This window comes from Ochotona princeps, chromosome 18, assembly GCF_030435755.1.
Source record: "Ochotona princeps isolate mOchPri1 chromosome 18, mOchPri1.hap1, whole genome shotgun sequence".
NCBI classification, from domain to species: Eukaryota; Metazoa; Chordata; class Mammalia; order Lagomorpha; family Ochotonidae; genus Ochotona; species Ochotona princeps.
Genome location: NC_080849.1, coordinates 6374406 through 6396417, shown reverse-complemented (window position 1 = coordinate 6396417; position 22012 = coordinate 6374406). Strand labels below are relative to the sequence as shown.

The window sequence follows — 22012 nt, the reverse complement described above, 5'->3', positions numbered from 1 at the left end:
TCTTTTCAGTACATGAACCTTAGATTCCTGGTGCATTTCCTTCTGCACGCCCCTGAACTTGATTAAATGCCACCACTGGCTGTGGGTGCTTGCTTTAGAGTCATGACCACTCATCCCAAATTGCCTCCCAGTGCTCGAGACTAGCTTCAAAATGACTGTTTCTCTTTGTCCCCTAAACTCTACAATCCTCCTTGTCCTTTCCCACTCTAAGCTGATATTCCTCTGGTTTTAATGAGAAATAGAGGGTCCCGCACTGTGGCTCAGTGGCTAAATCCTTACCTTACATGCCCGGAATCTCTTATGGGCACTGGTTTATATCTCAGCTGCTCTGTTTCCCATTCAATTCCCTGCTTATGGCCTTGGAAAGTAGTAGAGTATGGTCCAAAGCCTTGGGACCCTGTGCCCATGTGGGAGACCTAGACAAGGCTCCTGGCTTCAGATACCTGAGCTCCGGTCATTGTGGCCACTTAGTGGGGGGAGTGGGAGGAGGGTGAACCAGTGGATGGAAGAGCTTTTCTCTGTATCTTCTTTTCTCCATAGATTTGTCTTTCCAATAAAAACAAGTGAATTGTTTTAAAAATTAAGAAATGAGAAATGGAAACAAATAGAAATGCAAAATGCAGAACATTTGTCATACATTTTAATCATCACGTCTACAACACTATGAATCTATTAAAAGCATCACATTCTGTATAAACTTGATATTGTGCACCAAGTCCTTGAGTTCCCATATGTACTCATCCCCTTTACAGGGGCAGTCTTACCTGATTTGTCCATCAAATAGATATATGCACATATATACATATATCTATACACACATGTATTTTTGATTTTTTGTGTGTACTTGTGCATGCAATCTTTAAGAAAACTCACAATTTTTAATGATACATCCCACTAATACTGCCATAATACTTTAATAGCTCACCTTAAATCAGAATCCCTTATTCACTTCCTTCTTTCTCTTTCGTACTAGTGAAATTAAGATCACCAAAAATAGTCAAGATAGAAAATCCAGATGGTGGAATATGGTAAGGACATGTTTTAACAGAGATGCATTAGCCAGGGTGAAGCAGAGAGGGCACGTTACAGGAAATAGGACAGGGAACACTGAAGCCAGAGGGGCACCTGGAGACTGATAGACACAGGAAAGCAGTTGAAATAATGGTTTGATGTTGCAGTGACCATCCCAGTGGCAGTCAGTCAGTGGCAATCTGAACCGCAGCAGTCGCCAGAACTCGACAAGCAGACATGTGGGAAGGAGAGTTCCTGGGCAGCTCAGGAGGCAAACCTAGGCAAGTAATTGCCCATCCTGCTTTTTATTTTTTCTATTTGACCAGGAGCAGAAACAGAGCAGCAGTACCCAAAAAGGTAGTGCAGGAACAGGATGGATTTCACAGCCAGGACACTCAACAAAGCCGAATCGAACACCATTTTGTGTAAGGGACAGGAATGTGCAGGCACTAAGCTGGGAAAGAACTCATTTCTACCTCAGTGAATTACACCAACTTGGCATTCTACAGGTTCCATCTAAAATAGGTCCAGGTAGTTCCCAGACCTAATGGCTAGTAGATCAAGAACTCCATGAGTGGCACATCAGGCATCATTTTGTACAGTGTGACCTCCTGGGACAACAGTGAGCTGTGCGTGTGCTCAGCTGAGAGAGAACTCACTGAGCTCAGTGCATTGTTTGGGTTGCCACTTGTAGGAGGTGGTGGCACAAGTAACTGAAAAAAGAACTGTGTATCAACCACAATAAGTAAAATCAAATTGTAGACCTGTGAATGACACAGCCTAGGAACCTGACCTAAGGAGAAGAATCTGCTAACAATGACCAAGAGCCAAAGAAGAGACAGAGGCACAATGAATATTACCGAAGACTCCCCCCTGCAAGGGAGCAAAAGCCTTTGCAAGCATCAGAGTTAACTGAAGAATACATTGAGAAAATGGGGGATACAGAATTCAGAAAACTCATTATAAAGCTTCTTGTCAACAACAGGAAGCACATGCAGGAGTTCAAGGAATTTAAGAAATACATCACACAGGAAATAGCAGTCTGAAACAAATTAAGCAATTATTAGAAATGAAGGACACAATGGAGCAAATTAAAATCAGTGGACAGTTTCAAAAAGAATGAATGATGCAGAAGGAAGAATCTCAGAATTGGAAGATATTTCTTATCACAAAGGGGAAACAATCAAAAAGCTAGAAGCAGAGCCAGGCACAGTAGCCTAGTGTCTAAAGTCCTTACCTTCCACCTTCAGGGATTCCACATGGCCACCAAGGCGGCATCATTTTCTTCTAGAACATTCTTGATTATCTTTTTCACTTCTTCAGCAACACATTAGTCATTCAGTAGCATGTTATTTAATTTCATAGTGTTATACATTTCTATTTTTGTTTGGATTACTGATACTGTTTTGTGGCTTTGCATGTAAGGGGATGTAATAGGAACTGTGTAAAGGAGACTCATGTCCAATAGTCTGTTATTTAACTTCATGGGATTGTAAATTTCTATTTTTCTTCCTGTTGTTGATTTTGTATTGTGGCTTTTCATTTAAGGGGATGTATAGGAACTGTGCAATGGAGACTATCATATCCAGGTATGAGGATACAATGCAGTATGCATCTCTACTTCCAGATCAAAAACGGACTCCCAATGAAACTGTTGAATATATCTTGATAATGGGATGCAGGACTCTATCTGCCATTGTCCATGCCTGCAATGACTGAACTGTGACTGTTTATGAAGAACTGTATTATTGCAATAATATAGGGGAAATCAGTGGGGGAGGGGATTTGGGAAGAGGCAAGGGAAATTCCAGGGTCTGTGGAACTCTATCATAAAATCATCATAATAATTAAAAAATGAAAAAAAATTAGTTAAGATAAATGCTTCTCATGTTTCTACATCCAGTATTCTATTATTGGTCTTCATCTTTTTTCAATTTATTGTAATAAGTGCACATAGCAGTCATTTCTGTTTTAAAAAAAAGAGCGACTTCACAAGACTTCTAGAAGATCACCATTTCCTGGGTGATGTGTTCCACAGTACTTGCTTGCATTTTTAAAAAATATTTGTTTGTTTATTTGAAGTTATCAAATAGAAAAAGGGAAGACAGAGAAACTTCCTATGCTGACTTATTCCTCAAATGGTCATAATGGATAGGTCTTGGCCAGGCTGAAGCCAGGAAGCCTCTACCAAAAGCATCTTCCATGTTTCCCAGGCCATTATCAGGGAGCTAGATCAGAAGTGAAGCAGGTAGGACCTGAACTGGTGACCATATGGTATAATATCATTGCAGGCAACAGTTGTACCCACTGCCCCACAATGCAGGCCACGTCTGGCATACTTACTCGTGTTACTCCTATGGCTGGGACTCTTGAGCTCTTCAGAAACATGCAGATTGTCTCTGAGCTTACCTTCCAGCCCACACTTACTGTCTGTAAGTGAACTATGGCTTTAGAGGCCATCTGAGAGGAACTCCAACTCCTATTTTTTTAATTTGATTATCTTGGTGTAGTTTACAATATTGTTCATGTTGTTAATCTATTTTTGTGTATTTTTGGCTATTTTATGTATTTTTGGCTATTATTATTGTCCATGCTATGGTTTTATGGCTACAGAGATTTCTCCCTCCTGGTCTGTTTCCTCCATATTGTTACAATTGTAGTCCTTCAGCAACATTCAAAGTCCAACATTCTGATATTTAAGTATATCATGGCATGGTAGTTATAGATGATGTGAAATCTATTGCAAAGATAAATTGAACAGTTTTGTGGGGAGTCCTATTTTTATTTGGGAACAAAGACAAATACTGCAATATGACTTGACTTCTTGGTATGCTATCTCTATTGTAGAGTTTATCTATGAAAATATATGTATATATTTGTCTACCTGTATATCGTTTTATATTTTGCATGAAGGTTACCTTATATTGGAGAGAGCATATGGTATTTTGTCTTTTTTTTAAAAAAGAGTTATTTATGTTTATTGCAAAGTCAGTTATACAGAGAATAGGAGAGTCAGAGAGGAAGATCTTCCATCCAATGATTCACTCCCCAAGTGAGCACAACAGCTGGTGCCGAGCTGATCTGAAATCAAGAGCCAGGAGCTTCTTCTGAGTCTCCCATGTGGGTGCAGGGTCCCAAGACTTTGAACTGTCCTTGAATGCTTTTCCAAGTCACAGGCAGGGAGCTGGTTGGGAGGTGAGGCAGCTGGGATCAGCAGCAGCTCCCATATGGGATCCCAGCACATTCAAGGCAAGGACTTAGCCGCTAGGCCTCCATGCCGGGTCCAGTATTTTGTCTTTTTGGATTGGCTTATTTCACTGAGAATAGCAGTCTCCATTTGGGATCACTTTGTTGTTAATAGTAAGATTGCATTCTTTTTGAATGGCTGAGTAGTGTCCCATGGAGTAGATGTATCACAATTTCTTTATCCATTCATGTTTCGACATCATGTCAGTCAACTTGTTCCTCCCATGTGCCATCACCCAGGCAAAACTGCTGAGTCATTTTTAATTCCTCCTTTTCTCTTTCATTCTGTAATGAATCCACGCCCATGTTCTTTAATCCTGATGGTATACCACCTAACTGTAGTATTTATAGTGCCAAACTATATCTCTGTGTAAGTACTAAGTAAACACAATGGATTATTTTACAGCATGATCTCTGTCTTTCAGAAATTTGGAAGTAAAACAACTAGGATTCTCTTATATGAGAACTACAATGGCAATGTTTTGCGAGAATTCCCTGAGTAACAGAGTATGACAAATATTCTAGAATATTGTAAATTATGCTTGATAGCTAATCAAACATTTCTTAGATATATTGAGTTAAAGCATAGCATTTTCTTTCTGTTATCCATGATCATTTTATTTTAAAATGCTTAGAATTTAATAGTTACATGGGCTTATATTTCCCCAAATTCCAGGTGAATCAGAATTCTGAGCATGTGTGTAATCTTTATCTCACCATGCAGCTGTAGAAACTTATTTCTGTGCATGGAATGTGTCCATTTAATGGTGTGGATGCAGAAAGCAAAAAATTTGTGTTGAAAAATGTAATTATGCTTTCAGCCTTCAATTTCCATTCAGGAATTTTCCTAGCTCATTTGCCTCTTTATTTTACATGTATTTTTATGGCCTTATATGCTTGCTTTCTTCATTCATTGATTCAGATTTCTTTGCAATGAGGTGAAATGTGCCAGAAGATGTAATAAGCTATCTGAGCGGCCTGTCATGGTAGCCTACTGGCCAAAGTTCTCGCCTTGCACATGCCAGGAGCCCTTATGGTGTGTGGGATTGTAATGTTCCAGCAGGGAGTCTTTTTTATTTTTTTAGACTTATTTATTTTATGTGAAAGTCAGAGTTGCATAGTAAGAGGAAAAGACGGACACAGTGAGAGGTCTTGCATCACTGGTTCACTGCCAAACTGGCCATCATGGCCAGAGCTAGGCTGTCTGAAGATGGAATCCACAGATTTCTTCTGGGAGTCCCACAAGGGTGCAGGAGCCAAGGTCTTGGGATATGCTGTTTTTCTATGCCATATGTAGGGAACTACACCACAGTGGAGTAGCTGGGACTCGAACCGGAGCTTATATATCATGCTGGTGTTGTGGGCAGAAGATTATCCTAACATACCACTGTCCTGTCCCCTATACTGTCTTTTTATCTTTCATTATTTAAAAGCTTCTGCTAATACACTCAATCAAATTACATGTACATACATGTGTGTGTATATATATATGCATATATATATATATATACACACACACGTAAATAAAAATTGATTTAAGCACTGATTTGAGTAATATTCATTTAGGGTAAATATATCTCCTCAAACAGATAACATTTATTTAGGGTGAGAACATCCCAAATCTTTTCTTTTTTTAGAGCGAATGCATTAGCATTATCTATAGTCATTTTGCTGTGCAGCAGAGCCTTAGGACCCATAAAACTTCTAACTCCTATCTGGCCATAATGCAGTGCCACATAATCAACAGCTCCCAAAGCCTTTTTATCTCCCGCTTGCTCCTCCCCTTACTTCCTCTGCTTCTGCCAGCCACATTTACACCTTTTAATGCATACATTTTTGTTTTTCATTCCTAAATGCACAAACTTGCACTCTGCACTAAACTGAGTAATTCACTTGCCCATTTATATGTAAATGATATCCAAGAACCTATGGGTCAGATATGTGATATGTAATATGTGTTATATAAAATTGTGATGGTTCTAGAAATGTCAAGCTGAATTCAAGCTAAATTACTCACGTTTGAGTGCATCCTGCTTAGATATACTCCACTACGGAAGCATTCTTTTTTTTTTTTAAAGATTTATTTTTTTTCTTAATTATTTTTTAATAAACTTATTTAGTTTATTAGGAAACAAAGTGTCAAGGGCTACAGGGTGAAAGTGGGTAATACCATTGTTTCCACAGCAATATCATTTTACCCTGTATCTGGGGTCAGGGAAAAAAACAAAGGGAAAAGCCCCACCCAACCTCCCACCCATCCCAGATCCCCAACGGAAGGCGCACTCTGAGGGTCCTGCTCATACAGTTTTGATTGTTCATCAGTTCTGGATTGCTGCCAATATCTCAGTTCCAATCGCAATGAATCCTATTCAGAATCCACCCACTGACAGTCTCTTCATGGTTGGGGTTCGAAGATCAGCAGTTCAGTTGGAGGGATCTCCAAAGAAACTTCATCTGAGATGATCCCAGGCCTGATTCTTGCGCGAGTTTGCTAATACAGAGTCCGACACCATCTGTCACACCAATCAGCTTATGCTCATGCTGGTCGTTGGGGTTGCTGGGTTTGTTCTGTTCCCAGCCCTGTCTTCCTCGTGAACCAACAGGTGTTGTAGTGCAGTTCGATCCTGCCCACTTCATACTCGGTCCTCACGCAAACTGGTTGCAGCTGCAGCCTAGTTGGGGCGACTCCCCATAACCCCCACCAGTTCTGCCCCTACCCTGGTTCCCATGGTTGCCAGTACACACCGCAGACTTGTCAAGTCTGTCCCACATCCTGTTTAGCTCTGGCACGTGTCGATGGGCATTGAAGCCCAGCTCAACCCAACCCACCTACTATCCAGCCCACACACCTATTGGCAGGTGCCCTTCTGTCCAGCCACCCCTGCCCCTGTCCTGGTGTTCGTGCTGTCCAATGAGAGTGGTAGCCCCGAAGGAGGTGCCCACTATTTCCATTCTAGGCCACACTCACTCCCAGATTATGCACTCTCCAGGTAGTTCTGGCATTAGACTTGACAGAATTAGCTCCAAGTGCCAGCCTCTGCCACCTAGTACTGTGGCTAGCCCAACCAACCCTCACCCACTCTAGTTTTTGCTTGCACCAGTCGGAACAGTCAGCCCACCGTGGCCCTTCCCTTATCTAGCCCACATGAGGCCCTCAGGTGTAACAGCACTGCCTGTTCTGATCTGCCCCCATCCAGACCCACGCTTTCCAATGGAAGTAGTTGTCCAGCAAGGGAGCCCACATTCCCCTGTCAGCTTTGCCTCCTCCCCCTGATTATCACATGTGCTGTTTGGGCGCTGCAACCACATCTGGTACGGCTCATCTCACCTTGGCATTCCTTATTGTGTACTAGTATGTGTCGCAACCAAACCTGGCTCGACCCACACTCTGTTCTGGCGCTCGGACTCACCAGCGGGTAATGTGAACAGGTTCAGCCTGGTCTGCCCCCAATCCATGCCATGTGTATAGGAAAGCATTCTTGAAGCCAGAAATGTACAGCTTTTCAGCCCACAGGGAACATCTCTGGAGATCCAAGAGGTTAGAACTACTTTAAAAATAACTTTTGAGATGTTTTCCTTGTTTCACCGTATCGATTTTCTATGGCTAGAACAACAAAAACAACACATAAAGCTGTTTATAATTGGTTGTAGTGACTCAGATAACAGGATAGGAATATATTCAAAGAAGAGGGAAGCAAAGAAATTTGAAATCCACTTTGTGAAAGCATTTATTCTTTTTCTAGTCAATTTTCACTTATCCCTAATTAAATTCTGTTTTGGTGAGTGTACATTAAAATTTGCCAGCTTTATCCATTGGGATTCATGAGGTAATTTTGACTTTAGCAAGGTCACTAATGTGAGGCTAAAAGTAACATGTTATAGCTAAATTGAGATAAAAGTGTGGCAACTTATTCCACTTATTTAGTGGAAGAGATGTTTTCCTTATATGTCAATACTGCACACATTTTGTGGGACATGACTGTATTTCCATTTACTCCTTTTTGCCCTTTTTCAAAATCTTGGTGATGAGAGGAAAATACAAATCAATCATAAATATATATATAAGCACTAATAAACATGTAAAGTAAAATGTTAACATTTTACTCCATTGTAGAAGCTTAACCTAAAATTCCAGCTAACAATTTTTACTACTCCTGTTCAGTAACTCAGTTAATGATATAAATAGCAATTATTTAAGGTAATAGTAATTAGCATTACTAAGAAGAAATTTGTAAATTTTGGGGTGTTTAAGTATCTGGAAAATAAAGATACAGACTCAGTTATAAAACAGCCAAAATTGCAGCAAATCAGCGTGTAAATTTAGGCCTCAGAAGCTAACATGTAATTTCATAAATGATGAGGTGACCATTTTTATTTTGGGTACAAAATGATGAGGTGACCATTTTTATTTTGGGTACAATTTTTGCAACATTACATTTGAAAATGTCCTCTTTGACATTCCACAGGAATGTATTTAAGAACTACTTGGCAGGACATCCGCTTATGGACAAAGCCTTTATATGTCATCTCTTTACATGGAAGAGTATCAGTTTTGCTATGATTTTCTGTTTGAGTTTAGTTCCAGGAAAGAAAAATGGATCGAATTGCCTTTATTTAGATCCATGAAAATACACCCAGGAATGTTCCCGCAGCTGCTCATGACTCAGCCTCCCTGGGGAAGGCGGGGCTGCAGAGAGAATCCTTTTCCTAGGCCTGTTTCCTCAGCTTGGAAACCGTAATCTGCAAAGAATTCTGATTTGTAGATGAAAGAATCGCTTCCTGTTACAAATATCCATCCGACGTTTCCTTTTTAGAGCCTTCCAGCTTGTCTTGTACCGTACCAAAAATTCAATCTTAGATGGTAATGTCATTCCTTTCCTCTGAGGGAAATTAAGCCTCAGGCCCTCCATTTATAATCCAATCACAGAACTGTTGCTGGCTGCTTTGCACCTCATTTGTATTTCTTACTATTTGATCTTGGAGTCTGCTTATTATAAAACACCTTTTTGAGCAGATTTTCTTTCTCCTACTTGTTCTTTTAATTTTTGATATAATACTTTTTTCTTTTTTTTTAGTTTTGTGTATCAACTTTTGTTTCACTGGTATCTGTAGCCTCAGTTGAAGCCAATTAATCACAATAGTTACTGGTTTTCTTTCTATTTCTGCTTATTTTTCCTTGTGTTCATTTTTTGGGGGGGGATGAAAATAAATTTGCTCTGAATAAAATGGCCATTCCTAAGACTTATGTTTCTTTAAAAGAAATCATTTGTTTTGAAAGAGTTACAGAGAGAGGTGAGAGACAAGCTCCTATCCACACTGGTTTACTCCCCAAATGTCCCTAAAAGCCAGCTGTGGGGCAGCCTAACCCAGGAGTTTTATTAAGGAAACCCTGTGGGTAGTAGGGACACAGACTTTTAGCAATGTGCCTTTCCCAGGAACATTAGCAGGGTCCTAGACTGAAAGTGGAACAGCTGGGACACAAACTGGAGGCCATACGGAATGCTGGCATCCCAAGTGGCCGCACCTGCTCTGTCACCAAACTGGCCCCTCCTAAAATGTATGTTTCCTTGTCTTATATGGAAGCAGACTTTTCTGACTCATCAGGGGACTGTGCCTGTGTCGATCACCTATGGTATAGCTAATGACATTATTAGCAATGAGGCTGTATTGATATGCCAAAACCATGAGAATGAATTACCAAATCATGCAGAAATGAGTAAAATCAAGTCCATTCATTCAAATTCTTCTGTTTTCACTATTTAAGCTCCTTTAAGAGACTTTTTGATGTTTCATCTCAATGTTTGAATTCATGCAACTGATTTATTTTTGAATTTCCTTTTTTGGTTAAAATAATTCAAATAATAGTATCATATCTGGATCCAATACTGATTGAAGGCTAGTGCTTCATGATCTGGGATAACAGATGGAAACTTGTGACAGAAGTGTCGATTCTACTACTTTCATGGAGTTCTGTGATGTCAGATTCCATTCAATTGTCCAAAGACAGAAAGGCACATCCCCCAGTGTTTCTAAAATGCTTCCTTCTGAAAGCAGACATTGGCCATGCATTAACTGAGCAAAACCTAAAGTATGCAAGGAAGAAAGACTTCTAGTTTCCTGAGTACTTTATTAGTGGTCAACACGGCCTGACTCTCTGCCGGAAAGTGAGGAACGTGTGTATCACATGATGGTCAAATACAAGTGACATTGTCCTAAAAATTAAGATGACTTGAGAATATTTTTTTTGTTTTCAGAAAAGGTATTAGTCTCTGCACCCAAATAACTCGTGGAGTCCTCAAATTCATGCAATGTGAAGTCATTTTTAATAAAGATCCAGTTGAAACCCCTTATGAGATACCAGGTACAAATTAGTGCCCTTTGCTTTTTGTCACAGATCCTGATAAGAATAGATTGTTTATAGCTGTATATATTTTGGGTGTAATTACATAAGTGTTTCTTTTCAAGATGATGAACAATGAGCACCTAAGATGTTGCCACCCCAGGTGAATAAGTGGAAGGTCAAGTTTTCTTTGAGCTAAAATTTTGCCACTTGAAGCACTGATGTGATTATGCAGTTGCTATGGTATCTTGAACAAATGTTTTGTATCCTGGTATAAATGAAGAACCATCATCATCGTAGAATATCCAATGCTTTTCTCCCATTGGTCATGACCCTTGTTCAATGCTTCCCTATGTCAGTAATCATAAAATTGTTCCGTTTACTGTAATTTAAAGCAACACCAATAAATTTTAGATGTTGATGCCCTTTTGTCAAATGAATTGTTTGAAATGTTAAGGAAGGGATTTTGTTTACTATGTATTTATCTGTTTAGGAGGCAGAGAAATAGATACAGAGTTCTCCCATCTTATAGTTCACTCATGAAATACACTGTAGAGTCAGGGCTGGGCCAAGGGGAGCCTGGAATTCCATCTGTGTCTACAGCAGAACCGCAGTCACCAGAGTTATCACCCGTTGCTCCCAGAGAGCACGTTAGCAGCAGCCTGGAATGCGGCCAAGAGCTGGACAGAAATCCAAGCCCCTGACGTAGGATGTGGCCATCCCAAATGGTGTTGGCACTGTTAGGCCAAACACCTGCATCTAAAATTAATCCTTGAGAAAGACTTTAAAAAGTCACTGTCTAGTTATAGTCAAGTTTTAGAATTTAAGGTCATGTCGTTATCTAAGATACACTCCAATATAATTTTACGTGTTTTCTTCTAGCTGCAAAGAAACCCCAAACATGTGAACAGTCATTCTGCATTCTGTATTTATACATTTACCAATTGTGAACATTTTGCGCAATTGGCATCAAAGACTGTGGCCCTTTGTGACTGACTTCTTTCATGTGGAAAAATGTTTTCCAATTCATCCATGTGATAGAATGTGGAAGCACTTAGAATCTTTTGGTTCCCTCACATAGAGAATCATGTCATCTGCAAACGGGGGCTTTTCCATTTTTTCATCCTGTGAATTATTCTTGCACTTTCTTAAAGTACCCTTTGATGCTTAAAACTTCAAAAAACTCAACCATTTTCATTTTTTAATTTATTTTGCTGCTATGTTCTTGCTATTGTGTGCCCAATCTAATGCCCTGAAATTTACTTCCATGTTTTCTTCTAAAAAAGTTTTCTAGCTTAGCATTTCCTTTTGAGTCTTCATTCTATATGGATGGTGTGAAATTTGGGTAAAAGTTTATTCTTTGTGAATATTAACTGCTCAAAAGCTATTTCTTCAAAATATTATTTCCTCATTTTAATGTCTTCACACTCACATAAAAGACTGAAGTAACTACTGATGTAAAAATTCTGATCTGTGGCCGTGATTTAATTCTGTTGATCTGCGTGTGTATTCTATGGCCAAGAAAACACCGCCTCCAAGCAGCTACTCACAATATAAAGATATCTACAGCTAGGAGTTTCCAATTTTCTTCCTCCCTGATAATTCTCATCCTTAGTTTTTTGGAGGGTTGATTGTTGGGCCTCATCATAGACTTGTTACATATGCCTTCAAATAAAGAAGTACAGTGGCACACTAGTCCTCCCAGTTGGAAAGCTGGCCTTTCATCTTTCAAGATGATAGTAAAGACTTTGGAAAACAATTAGTTGCAAACATCCTTCTAATCACTACAGTGGCTCAGTTAGGGAAAACCATATTCAGGTTCCCGAAAATACAGTTTCCTAATCATGGGAATCTCTTAAATATAAATGTTGTCATTCCCTATTGAAATTCTCCATAATATTATTTCAACTGTAACCACACTTTGTATCTTTTGTTGTAAAGAATTTTATTCAAAGATTTATTCTGCTGTTTAATCATTTTCATCAATCTTACATTTGTAGCACCAGAATTATTTTTACAACTTATCAGAAAAGTGATGGTTTACAGACATCAAAATCCAATAACTTATTTCAGTAATGAATAAATCAATGATAGCTTGTTTAATATTTCTTAACATTTTGCCAACCACCTGTTATAAAATGATGCTGCCTATTTTAAATAGAAAATACTTGGAAAATGTAGCAGCCAATTTCATGAAAGCTTGAAATTCCTAAAATGGTGCAAAGAAATTGTATAAATAATCCAAAATATCTTACCCAGCAGATGCCACAGAATCCTTGCTGATAGCTGGCTTGGGTAGACAGGTCAGCAGGCATTTGGGGGAGAGATGTCTTGATTCAAAATATGTTCTTTCTGTCCAAACAAGTCAGAAGGATATATGTCTCTCTCTCTCTCTCTCTCTCTCTCTCTATATATATATATATATATATATATATATATATATATATATATATATATGTGTGTGTGTGTGTGTGTGTGTGTATCCTTATATATGGGCACATACATTTATGTTATATAAATGTATTGTATTTATATATTTTTTCATAATATATATGGAAATGTAATATATAAAATATAAAACACACTACTATATACGCATACTTAAATGAGCTTATAGGGAAGCTGGTGTTATGACTCAGCAAATTAAGCCCCTGCTTGTGAAAGGGCACAGGTACAGTTCCTGTAGCAGGACACTTATTTTCTGCCCTGATTTCCGCTAATTGCCTGGGAATGCAGCACAGGTTTTTTGAGGCCCTGGGCTCCTGCCACCTGCATTAGAGATCCAGAAGAAGCTCCGGGCTCCTGGTTTCACCCAGGTGCAGCCCCGGTCTTTGGTCATTTGGGGAATTAACCGCAGGGTGCAGGATCCCACTGTGTCTGTCTCTACTTTGTAACTCTTCCTTTCAAATAAATAATATTTAAAACCACTTAGATTCCTCAATAATATTTTTACTCTGTTTTCTTTCAGCCTTATCTTTCTAATTAATCTGCATTAATCCACCTCCTACAATTTTTTTTTGCATTTACACACAGTATACACTGCTGATACATAGAATAATAGATAGATAGGGTCAGTGTTTTATCACAGTCACTTATGATTGGCATCCCTTATGAATGCCAGTTCAAGTCCTGGCTGCTCCACTTCTGATCCAGCTCCTTCTAACATGCCTGAAAAGATAGCTCTCTGCCACCTGTGTGGAAGACCAGGATGGAGTTTCTGGATCCTGGCTTAAGCCTGGCTGCAGTGTCCATCTGGGAAGTAAACCAACAGAGATCTCTCTCTTTATGTCTCTCCCACTTTCTCTGTATTTCTGACTTCCAAATAAATTAATGTATCTTCTCAAAAAGATGTGTATGCATGCATCATACCTCCATAAGCATACACATATTTTGCCACAATGTGATTTTTTGCGTTCCTAATAAATGTGTTTTAAGGATATTATAGGAAACTTGTCCCAGTGGGAAAAAGCTGCAGTTACTTTCTGAGATATTTCATAAATGTGTGTCTATGACTCTCAAATACTGATTAAATTAATTTGCTTATACTATTATTTTATTAAATAAAATGCAATCATTTCCTCTCGTCAGTTTTTCTGTTTTGTGCAAGGGTCAGTATTCATTTTGATCCCCGGCTGCTGTGTCAAACACAAGCTGTAGCCACTCAGTGCTGCAAAGAGGGGCTTGTACCTGATGCGGCACAACCAGGAGCAGCTCCACAATGCGAATCTCACTTCCTAATGTTTACACCCGCCGTACTCAATAAATTCCAAATGAAAATCACATGTATGTATTTTACAGCATGGAGACACTGCCCTATACACAGTTTAAGAATTTGCTTCTTAGGCCATGGGGTACAGTGGGCTAAGCTTCTGCCAGCATCCCATAAGGGTGGCAGTTCAAGTCCTGACTACTCCACTTATGATCCAAGACCTGCTTATGACCTGAGAAAGCAGCAAAGCATGGCTGAAGTCCTTGAGACCCTGCAACCACATGGGAAACCCGTAAGAAGCTCCTGACTCCTGGCTTCGGACTGGCTCAGCTCTGGCCATTGTGACTGTTTGGGCAATGAATCAGTGCATGGAAGATCTCTTTGTCTCTTTCTCTGTCCTTTCAAATAAAAATAAAGTAAAAAAAAATTTTTTTTGGAAGAAAGAGGGAGGTGGAGGAGTGGAAGGAAAATCACAGAATTATATTTATGGACTACACTGAATCTGTTAAAAACTAACAAACAAATTTGCCTTATATAGTAAATTACAATTTTAAAAGTTTTATTTACTTATGTATTTCATAGAATTAGAGAGGAGAGAGATGAGAGTGACTGGGGCCTTGCATTAGCTGTTTCACTCCCCAGTGGCTCCCGCAGTTAGGGCTGAGACAAACTAAATCCAGGATCTAGGAGCCTATTCAGGGTCTTCCTTGTGGGCTCAAGGGGTCAGGCCCTTTCCCATCTCTGATGCTTTCCCCAGGTGTTGGAACTGAGCCAATCCAGTCAGGAGCCAGGAGCCTCTTCCAGGTCTCCCACACAGATTAGGGTCCCAAGGCTTTGGGCTGTCCTCCACTGCTTTCCCAGGTCATAAGCATAGAACTGGATGGGAAGCCAGGCCACAAGGATTAGAACCAGCGCCCATATGAGATCCTGGCACATTCAAGGAGAGGACTTTAGCAGCTAGGCTACCGTGCCAAGCCCTTGTTTTGTTATTTTATTATTCCCTGTTACAATATTTCTAAGATGTAGTTCTATGTTAAAATTACAATCAACAGACTCTCCAGTGTTTGAGGCTACCGGGGGACTTGAGAATGCCCTCTCCAGGAGAGGACTCTAAGCTGGACTGTAGAAAGCACAGGAGCGCAGAAGCGCAGAAGCTTCCAGGCGTCGCTGCTGTGCTCCGCGGACACGGAGCTGGATGCGTGCTAGCACAGAAGTCCAGCTGCAGAGCAGCGGGGCGTCTTCCCTTCCCTACCCTCAGCAAACGCTCAGCTCTCAGCAGTTACTTCTCAGCTGGCGGATGGCTCCTGCTTCCGAGCTTGCCATCAGGTTCCCCAGCATTTTACTTTTAGTAATTTATTCTCTCTCTCTCTCTCTCTCTCTCTCTCTCTCTCTCTCTCTCACTCACTCACTCACACACACACACACACACACACACACACTTGAATCAACTTACAAATGTATTTGAAGCAAAGATGGGAGAAAAAAGCGAGAGAGAAGCACAAAGAGAAAATCTTCTGTCTGCTGATTGCCTCCCCAAATACCCACAGCAGCAAGAGCATGGAAGAGGCAGAAACCAGGAACTCAGTCCAGGTCTCCAAGTGGGGACAGGGACCTGCCAACTCAAACTACCACTGCCCCCTGCCAGGAAGCTGGAATCCATAGCAGTCTAACAACTCAAACCTAAGCAGACTGATACAAGATGTGTGGTTCCAACGGACATCTTAACTCTTGCAGTTAACAGTTGCCCATAGTTCCTAGTTCTTTATCTGTACCCTTGACAGTGACCCTGAGAACAAATGTAGGACATACATTTGGGAGACACACTGTCTTCTAAAACTAAATGAGAGGCCCCAACAGCTTTTCTTCATTTCCACAGGAGTCTGCCACTTGGTCCTCCTGCCCCCACTACTAAAGCCCCGTCATACATGCTCTGTAAACTCATTCATGCCTAAAGCCCTTGCATCAGGCTCCTAACAGCGTCTCAGTTCCCGCCTACATCCCAGGCACTACCTGCCGGAAGCTTCACCATCCAAATCTCATTACTTCATTATTTCTTTCTGTAAGATAATGCTCTAAATATCGTGATTTTGGATTCATCAAATTTACATTCCCCAGTGACATTCCTATGCTATTCATAAGCAAACATTCCTAGCACAGTGGAAAAATGACTATTATGAGGAATTTTTTTCTTTAGTGAGTTTGAATATAATAAACAAATTTTAGTTTCAGTATAATGCTATATTCAAACTGTAATTATTTTCATAGAATGACACCAAAACATTGCTGAAGTTCTAATATCTAAATATGACTGCACTTTCCAGATGAAGCTTCACTTTCCAAAAATGGAAATTCAGGGTCCTTGGCAGTGGTTGAGAGAGAATTGGGGATCTTCTCATCTCCTACCACGGTGCCTGTTTTCAGTCTTATTTCTGATTCCAGTTGCCTGCTAATGCGCACCCTGGAAAGCAGCAGATTATGCCCAAAATTATGTTGGTTCCCGTCACGCACACGGATGTACCAAAGCAAAGTACAGTATCTTGGCAGCGATCCTGCCCCAGCTATTGCAGTCATTGGAAAATGAAATGGTCAGAAGGGAGATGCTCTGATTTCTCCTCCCCCCATTCTCTTCCTCCCACAAATCTGTCCATTCGCCTTTCTGCCTAAATCTGTTCCTGCTTTGTCAAACAAATAATTTTTAAGAGAAAAATGTGCCTAACATATCTGTACCGGTGTCCTTCAAGCAGCAACTGAACTAAATGAAGTACTTAGCCTTTGCATAACCTCACAAATCCATCTTTTTTTTCCCCTTGGTGAAACAGTGAAGAGCTACTCCAGGCTACTTACAATTATACAGAACATTGTTATTAACTATAGTCACCATACTGTTAAGGGAATCTCTCAAAGCTAATGGCAACATATTCTATTTTGTTTTCAGCTTGGCGATTCCCTGAATCAGATCCATAAACTCCAGAAATCTCTGGATGAACAGAAAGAAACAAATGGAAACCTAGAGGTTGAAATCAAGCATTTACAAAACCGGTAAGTACTATTTATTTGCACGTAAGTGCAAATAAAAGTGAATAGCAAACTGTTATCTGTCAACACTAGACATAGATTAATTGCTTGCACATCATCAGTCTTCAGAATACAACATACAAGGAGAAAATCAAAACTCATTTCTAAAGACCTACTCATTTCATAATCCCAGAATGAAATTGAGTAGGTTTTAGTATTTCCCAATTATGCCATGCTAATCTCCCAAATTATAATTCAGTTACCACAAAGCACTACTCTTTGATCTCAGTACACACCTTTGCTGATAAATGCCACTTACAGGTTCACTATGAGCAAGGAAACATCCTAGATGCTTCATGTACATTATCTCATGTACTCTTCTCAATACTGATGGTCATATACCCAGATGAAGAGCTTGAGAATGGCTGCTTATGTGGATGGGGTAGGATGGGATTGTTTAGTGAACATTCATTTTATATTAGTAATGACTTTAAAAAGGTGTGTACTTCAGTGATTTTTCTCTAGAATATTGGGAGGTAAAACATTGTTATATGTTGCTAAGCAACAACTGTGTGGATGTGTAATAGCTGAGAACAGCAATAATTTTTGTTAACCATGGTTCTGTTGAGTTGGTTATGTTTAAGTGCGTGGTTCTTCTGTCTAATATAATAGTAGCTGGAACCATTCTTCAGGCTCTATTCAGTGGGTAGAATGTCTGCATGCTGGGTTTTTCCCTTCGTGTAATTAGTTTCTCATCATTCATCAAGAAAGCCTGTACTATTTACATCACAACTGATTCCCCAAGCATGGAAGTGATTTTTAGCTCTGCCCTCTGGATTCCTGCTTGCCTCTTCAGTCAGCATCCCCTTGGAAAAAGTGACTGTGTCTGCTAATTAGTTCTCTTCTCAAACATCTGTTTTATAGCATTTTGGTGAGCCAGAGGGTGATTCTTTTTCTAATCAAATGAATAGTATGCGTATACAAACGTCTGGGTGGATGTATAGGTATCAAAGTAGACAAAGAAGAAGGTCTAAGAACCATTTTTAAAATACATTTCTGTGTTGCACTAATCGGTTTCTCAATATACACACTTTCAAATACAACTATAATAACAGTTTGTATTGATCAACCTAAAGAAACAGATACTGTAATAAGAAAAACGTAAAGAGCATTCTATTACAAATCTCTGTCATTTTATGCAAATGGTGAAGCAATATCTAGACGAAGTAATTTGCCTTTGCTTATTCTTATGTTGCAGTACTGTCTACATTCTTACATAGCCTTATAAGAGTTAAGACGTTTAAGGTGGTATTTGGCAGCTGATTTTGCATCAGACTGCAGTCCAGAGGCTTTGTTGACTAGTGTAGCTCTTACACGTGTGGTGCGCGCAGTTTTTTCCAAAGAACAGTGGCCTTCTGTGTTGTAGCCTGGCCTGACCCTGGATTATTCCCAGGATTAAAGGTATAAAATTTAAAATTTGTGAAAGTACAGAAAGTAGAAAATAAATTATATAATATGTGTTAATTTTACTCAATTACATTTGTAGGCTAAGAATAGCATTCACGATAGTTAAAATATCTGTAAAATGATGTCTGAAACACAAAATACTAAATTTTATTTCTTCTTCCCATGATAATACCTTGGAATTGAGTTAAGCTTTGAAACAGACCATGTGAACCCATGGACTTTGTTGCCATTTCTTCAGAGGAGCAAAAATAAAAATTCAACAGAGATAGGTACATAGGGACACATTGCCAGTTAGGAATCTGACATTCCATGTAAGTGTTTATGTTTAACTTCCAGACCTGCTTCCGGTTTCAACTTTCTTGAGTTCTCTGGGAATCAGCAGGTAACCTTGCAAGTAGTTAGGTCGCTGCTGTCCACATCAAAGACCGAGGTTGAGCTTCAGGCTCTTGTGGGCTTTGGTTGGTTATGGGGTGGTTGAGGACAGAATCAATGGGTGGGAGTGTACATTTTCATCTCTACTCCAACCTGAAGATGCAAGAATATCAAATGAAGTTTATCTGTGAAATTAGATGCAAATACAAGATGTTGAAAATTTGCATCAAATACAATGAAAGTAGAAGTTCATCAAAGAAAGCAGACATCAAAATGTAAAAGGAAGCTGTTAAGTATTTTAAGAAAATGAGACGTTTTAGTCATCGGTGCTGGGAAAGCCTTTTAAAGCAAACGGAAGTCTCAATAGCTGTATATTATGACACACTCAGCCTCATAAAAATGGGATGCACATTTCGTTTAACCAAAGGCTGTCTTGCAGAGGTAATGGCTCTTCCTGGTGTGGTGCTTTCCTTCCCGCTTCCCTCTTGTCCTGGAGTGTGCATTTTTCCTACTCCTCATTTCATGTTCATCTCTTAGGAGATGCTCAATTAAGATGTCACTCTTTGACTGTAGTCTCCATAAGCTTTCATCTTTCACATCATAGTTTCTACTACATTTTTGTGAAATGCAGCTATGTAGTCACGTCCCTGTTGATAGTTTGCCAAACAGCCAGGCAGTGTTCATTTAGAATGCTTTATCTTGCACCCATTTTGTTTCCCTTGAACTTAATCATCCCTGATTGTTACTTGTTACTTGCTTTGATTTCTGGCTGCCCATCTCTGATCCATTTTTCTTCAGATTTCTTCTATTATTCAATAAATTAATGCCAAATGGCTGCTCAGTTCTGATAAAACAGTTGGAAGTACTCTCACGTTAGCTCAGCTCAATCTCCTTGGATTTTCACTACCAAAGTTTCTAAATCACTCCTCTTTACCTTCGTGTTGAAGAGCTTGTTTGTTAAAGCATGCCAGCAGTGTTTTTAAAATATACACAATGAATACTTCTCCATCTTGGCTCTTTCTTGTCCCCTATCTCTGTGTGTAATATTGTGTGTATGAATTATGAATGCAGGAGCATTTTTACTTCTTTGAAGGGAAGTGAATGTTTACTTTGATCTTATCCTCTTTGCCGTCTTCCCAATCACAGTTTCTCCATGTGCTGGTTTCAGTCCTCAGTCTTCTCCAGTTCACCCGGGTTCGTAGGTGCCCTTGGGTCAATGGACTTTCTCCAGGATTGTCCTCTCTCATTTCTTTTGTAGCCAAGCCTTGTCCTCCAGGTGGACTCTTTCTACTTAACTAGTTGGAGACGTTTGCCTCTGTAAAGTCGGTTTTGACTTAAATCTTGAGCTCCCAACTTACCACAAAATTCACGAAGTATCTTGAGGGGAATGCTGGTGCTCAGTTCTCAAATTTGTCGTTGCTGACTTTTGCGGAATCTTTCAGCAAAATGTACACGGATTTTATTTTGAGTCAAACTGAGAGTTCTGCTTTATGAGAGTTTAAAAATGTTAACACTACACATAAGCAATTAATATCTTCCCTTTTCTTTATTACTTTTGTTCTCTTAATTTAAAGGCTTGAGCCCACAGATTAAATGTACTTAATGCTATCTCTGCATCTTGTACTCTACAAGGATTATACTGTATGTGGGAGCTTTGCCTCCATCTTGGTTTTATAAGTATACAAGCTGATTTTTGTCTGTTATGAGTCACTTAAAGAATTTTAACAATAAGAAATTTCTTAGTTACAGCACTGATTGAAGTCAATAATTAAATAACATTTTAAATATTCCCCTGAATGGATTTATCTGATGATTTCCGTTTGCTCTTTCTACCCTTGTAAACCTTACATGAAAATTGTGGACCAGAGATATAAACAAGTAGTCGCATCACATATCTTTCATTCTTAACCCCTGTGCTTTATATTTAAGCCAGAGAGTGATCATTTCTGAGGTACAAGAATAATCAGCATAAACCACAACTGCTATATTCTTGAGTCCTTTAAACTGTGTCATTTCTCAAGTGACTAAAAGCTATTTATGCCTGTGTGACACACAGCTCTGCACAAGTACTTTTCCATTCTTTTCGCCGAGCTAAGTAATGTCAAACTTTATGTGCATTCTGAAAAGGATCACATTACCAATCTGCAATGATTAATTTATTTGTGGGGATTAGGCTTGGATTAGCATTTTTCTTTTTTAAAGATGCTTTGGCCCTTGGCACTTTAAAATGAAAGCATTAAAATATTTTTATTTAAACTCAGTTTGATTCTTAAGTGTCTTAACAATTAGTCTTTATTAATATAAAGAAAACAATTATATGTGTATGTATTTCATAGATACAGTTCTAAGAAGATAACTATACTTCTCTCCCTCCCTCAATCACTCCTTCCTCTTTCCTCCCTTCTTTTTCTCTTTTGATTTCTATAATAATCTACTTTCAACTTACTTTATAATCACAGGCTTAAGGCAAACCATAGCATTCAGCAAGTAAAAAGTAGAAACATAGCTGTTTCACAAGAATATAGGCAAGGGCTAGAAACAATCACGTCATAACCTGTTGGCTTCATTCTTATACATTGTGGGGTCTTGTATTCAGTATCAAGTACCATGTATCAGAAAGAACTATATTATTTGTCTTTTGGGGACTAGCTAATTTTATTAAGCATGCTGGTCTCCAGTTGCACTCATTCATGGCTCAGTCTGCCGGAGCCCTCCCATAATGCTCCCAAAAGTCAGGCACTGGTCAGGCCAAAACCAGGAGCTGGGAACTTCCTCAGAGTTTCCCACATGAGTACAGCAATCCAGGTCTCTGAGAAATCAACTTCTGCCACACAAAGGCATCGACAAGCAGT

The 22012-nt window shown here is 39.4% G+C and overlaps 1 protein-coding gene across 9 annotated transcripts in view; it reads left to right on the top strand.

Moving 5' to 3' along the window:
• Positions 1-22012, top strand: part of CCDC102B (coiled-coil domain containing 102B) — a 244983-nt gene that overhangs the window by 210219 nt on the left and 12752 nt on the right. For 8 of the 9 annotated variants that reach the window (XR_009247058.1, XR_009247059.1, XM_058676869.1 and 5 more), the window contains one exon: positions 17242-17345. The exons of the other annotated variant lie outside the window; for it this stretch is intronic. Coding sequence is in view for 6 of the 8 variants with exons in the window: in XM_058676869.1 (XP_058532852.1) it covers positions 17242-17345 (104 nt within the window). In the remaining 2 variants the exon portion in view is untranslated. Of the gene's footprint in view, positions 1-17241; positions 17346-22012 lie in introns of those variants that run through there. 9 annotated transcript variants of the gene reach the window in all.